Below are 4737 nucleotides of genomic sequence, written 5' to 3'. Positions count from 1 at the left end.
TTATACATATATATATACACAAAATATACATGTATTTTTATATATATATATATACGTATAAATATATAAAATACATATATGTAAATATACATATATATATATTAGTATATATATTTTTCAATTAAAATCCAAATTTCCAACCGATATCCGTTGGAATTCCGTTGGATTTGTTTTTAAAAAAAAATCAAAAATATTTCCAACCGACATCCGTTGGAATTTGTTTTTTACAAATTTCCAAAAAAAATTCCAACAGACATCCGTTGGAATTCCGTTGGAATTTTTTTCCAACCAACATCCGTTAGAAATTTTCAACCGATTTTTCCAACGAATATCCGTTGAAAATTTCCAACAGATATCCGTTGGAAATACCGTTGGAAAATTTCAACCCAATTTTTCAGTTGCATACGTTGAAAATTCCGTTAAAAATTTTCAACGGGCGGTTCCCGTTAGAAATTTCAACGGAAATCGTCGTTGAAACGCCGTTGAAAACTGTTGAAAATCCGTTGAAAAATTTTCAACGGACAAATCTGTTGGAAAATCCGTTGGAATTCGATGATTTTTTTTTTGTAGTGATAGAACAATGATCAAAATGAGAAGAAGAATATTAGAAAAATGGTAAAGAAAAATTTGGATTATGTGGTGGTTATCGAAAAGAATATAAGAAAGGGAAATAATATCAAAATCACTAATTACTTATCATCAATCTCGTACATAATCCTATCAATACCTCAATATTATCCATTTGAGTATATTTGATAGGATTTTCATCTCCATTCACCTCCTTCATGTTATTAGCCGTTTGTAATATATATATACATACATTACTTACATATGCTTCGTACGTACGTACGTACTCAATACACGTGTACAAATGCATACGTATGCATGGATATATACGAAGGATATATGTATTATGTTTATGGATTCATGTTCGGGAGGTGGAAAATGAGTGACGGGTGGACTGAGGTTTCTTCGGACATACGTCTTTTATGTATAATATTTGGTCCTTGAGTTATAACATGATTTCTGATATTTAAATTTCTTATCCGTTTTTTGTTTGTTTGTTTGTTTGTGTTTTGTGGATAATACATGAGCCGTCCCTTATAGTGTGGCAAAGCAAGAAAATTTAAATTCTTTTTAATTTCGTGTTCGAAAATGGATTTTGAGCGATTTTTATTACCAAATTAAAGGTCTGAGATGTTTACATACAAAAAATAAACATGAAGCGAAGAAGAAAACAATCTCTAAACAAAGTAAACCAAACTGAATCCACGAAATAATTCACGTTTGAAATATTAAAAATATAAAATTCAAGGATACAGTACACAGAGTAATTTATGATGATCCAATATCGACAATTTTGTAAATACAAACGTGTTCGAATAATCCCGACATTATCTTTAGGTCGTGTAGCACGATCTTGAAAAACCATGTGTCGCTATCCAAATACTTCTGAAATTGCGATTTTTGTAATACCATGCTACCAAACTTTATTTATTTATTTATTATATTTTCCCGTAAAGAACTGTATTTTTTAGGAATTGACGTTTGGATTAGGTTTCGAGGAATCGAACCGTACCGAATCGAAAATTTCGGTATTTTTTTTCGAATCTAACCATTCAAAATTCTCAAACACTATATTTTTATATAACCGAATTTTTCAGAATAGAATTGAACCGAATCGAACTTTATAAAATTCTAAAAAAAACAATTTTTTTTTAAGAAAATCTAATTTTTTTAATAAAAATCAAAATCGAATTGTATTGAAACTGGAATCGAACCGAACCAAAAATTATACGATACTAATTTGGTACATTATTTTAGAACATCGAATAAACTATTTCTAAACCGAATCCAAAAAGTCCACCCTAGTATTCTGATTTTGAATTTTTCATTTTTATTCAACTTTATATTATATGTCGTGGTGGTATTCGAAAAGAATGTGTCATGCTACCACGTTATAGTGATTAGATTAAACCACCATAGCTCTTTTTACGATATTATTCTAAAAACTAGTTGATGAATTAAGGAAATATGATCAAGAATGTGTCATGATATATGTGGGTGTGGGTGTTCATAATATACGTATATACGTTAAAACAAATTATGGATAAGATAAGAACCCTTGGATATGTTGATATTTATATTTTCCATAATAAAAATATAAATAAATATTTGAAGCTTCTCCGTTAATCGTTATAATTCTATTGGAAAATTAAAGTCTTGAAATATCAAGAGTAATAAACCATCAAATATAATAGAAATTCCACCGGAACTTTTAATACTAAATAGAACGTGCAAAATATAGTTGTGTACACAGTCATAATTTGAAAAAAAAAATATAGTTTCACTCGCTGGTTTTGATTATAAACATTTTTTAAATTGCAAGAGTTTTACAATATGCAACATTACACTAATTTTAAATAACTTAATTAGTAAACTTTATATTCAATTATAAATATAATTAAAAAATAATTTAAATACAAACACTTTTTGCAATTAAAATATAAAATTATATCATTTGATCAACGATATAATCGAATTAAAATCGGCTTAACAGTCATAACATATATCTTATATTGAAATATGATTTCTTAACCAAAACAGAAACTATGGTCTATGGGTCAAATTAATAAATTAAAACGATCGAAATAATATAACTATGAACATTCATCAAAGAGATCAAAATGCTCTAGTGCAAAATCTGAATCTAGACTCAATTACATCTAAATACATTTAAACTGACGTGGCACAGTGTTAGATACTGGGACCCATATGCTATGTTCTGATTGGCCGGAAAGTCTTAGTTGTCCCGGGGACTCTTTGTCGGTAACACGTACGCCGGTTGTTAATATTTAGGCAAAAATTAAATCTTATTTTTATGGAAACATAAAATAATTATATATGTGGACCATAAAAGCATATATTTATTATACAAACCCTTGAAGGGACCAGTATTCTTTGTTTATTTCTCATTCCAAAAAAACCCGAAAAATATATATTTATTATCCAAATGAGAAGCTTAAACCTATTAGTATAAGGATTTGATTATTTATTTCTAACATGGATTTTCAAAAATAATAAAAGATCCGTAGCACGTCCAAATTTATATTTTTCATTTTTTTCATAGTGGTTCTGATAATTATTATGTCTAAGCTGGCGATAGAAAATTTCTTCTGGAATTTTATTGGTAACAAAACAGATTCGATGAATCCGGACGATGTTTTAGATATTTAGCTTATCGTCTTCACCTGTTTGCGCATTTCCTAATGATCGTGAGAGAGATGTTCTTCTACGACGCTCCCCTTCGAGACTTCAAGGGTCAATCGAAGCCAAAGAGGTTCTTGCTCGCGGTCCAGTGTGTGTTTCCAGTTATCGAGTGGGCGAGAGAATACAATCTGGGCAAACTCCAAGGCGATATCATCGCCGGTCTTACCATTGCAAGTCTTTGTATTCCTCAGGTGATATGTCCAAAATCCGTCTACTTGTGTTTTGAACTATTATATGAACAAAAAGGGGCACGATCCAAAACCATATAATAGAGAAAAACCCACGTCAAAATGCCAAAATTCAAGCACCAAAAGGGTGCGTTTGTGCTCTCTCAGACTCGATCGGATACCGTGGTCAATCTAAAATATTGAAGTTTTGGATGCATAAAATTTCGTGATTTTCAATAAATATATAGGTAGATTTTATAGCATATATGAATACTTCCTAATCTAAATGATACTTATATTTCTAATCTAAGTGACAGTATCTGCATATTTCGTATATTTCTCCAATGTCATTTTTTTTTCCTTTAGCTAAAAAGATATTATTAAATTTGATGTTTGCATGTGTTATATATATATATATATATATATATGTATGTATGAGCTCATACAGTGACTGTTGATTGCAGGATATTGCCTATGCAAAGCTCGCAAATTTGGATCCAAAATACGGACTTTGTGAGTTTTCCTACTCGGCTTGTTGACAGAAATAACTTCATAATTTTTGTATAACCGATGAAGAGACTTTATTATGAAGTTGCATCGGCTTGTGATCTAAACCAACATATATAATTTGATGTGGCGCCTAATCAGAATATGAATATAATAAGCCTTACATCGGCTAAACTTATAACCGATGCCTCACAAGGAAAAAAAATGTTATTGAAGATTCGAGCGTTGTACCACCATTGGTGTATGCGTTCATGGGGAGTTCGAGAGATATAGCCATTGGACCAGTGTCCGTGGTGTCTCTGCTGCTCGGAACTATGCTTCAAGACGTGATCGACCCCGTCAAACATCCGCGTGAGTATCGCCGCCTCGCTTTCACCGCCACTTTCTTCGCTGGAATTGTCGAAGCCAGTCTCGGATTCTTCCGGTTATCTCTCTCTCTCTCAACGTATATATATACATGCATGCAATTGAAATAGAGAGAGAATAAGTTGGAGATGAATGATATATATGATATGTATGGGGCATGCGCATGCAGGTTAGGGTTCTTGATAGATTTTCTGTCACATGCGGCGGTGGTAGGGTTCATTGGAGGAGCTGCCATCACAATCGCTCTCCAACAGCTTAAGGGTTTTCTCGGAATCAAGAAATTCACCAAGAAAACCGACATTGTCTCTGTTCTTCACTCTGTCTTCTCTGCTGCTCATCATGGTGTACGTATCTTCACCCTCTCCTTTACTATATATATATATATATATATATATATATATATATATATATATATTTCTATATATTC

The 4737-nt window shown here is 31.5% G+C and overlaps 1 protein-coding gene across 1 annotated transcript in view; it reads left to right on the top strand.

The window, feature by feature from the left end:
• Positions 1–3100: 3100 nt before the first annotated feature.
• The window catches only part of LOC104813127 (sulfate transporter 1.1-like), a 5270-nt gene continuing 3633 nt past the window's right edge, over positions 3101–4737 (top strand). Inside the window, exons 1-4 of the mRNA XM_010540656.2 lie at positions 3101–3461; positions 3902–3950; positions 4161–4368; positions 4480–4654. Coding sequence (XP_010538958.1) covers positions 3270–3461; positions 3902–3950; positions 4161–4368; positions 4480–4654 — 624 coding nt within the window. The 5' untranslated portion in view covers positions 3101–3269. The remainder of the gene's footprint in view (positions 3462–3901; positions 3951–4160; positions 4369–4479; positions 4655–4737) is intronic.

Source organism: Tarenaya hassleriana, unplaced genomic scaffold, assembly GCF_000463585.1.
Source record: "Tarenaya hassleriana unplaced genomic scaffold, ASM46358v1 Cleome2, whole genome shotgun sequence".
In the NCBI taxonomy this organism is placed as follows: domain Eukaryota; kingdom Viridiplantae; phylum Streptophyta; class Magnoliopsida; order Brassicales; family Cleomaceae; genus Tarenaya; species Tarenaya hassleriana.
Note: the sequence above shows the minus strand (reverse complement) of the source record. Positions and strands in the feature narration are given on the sequence as shown.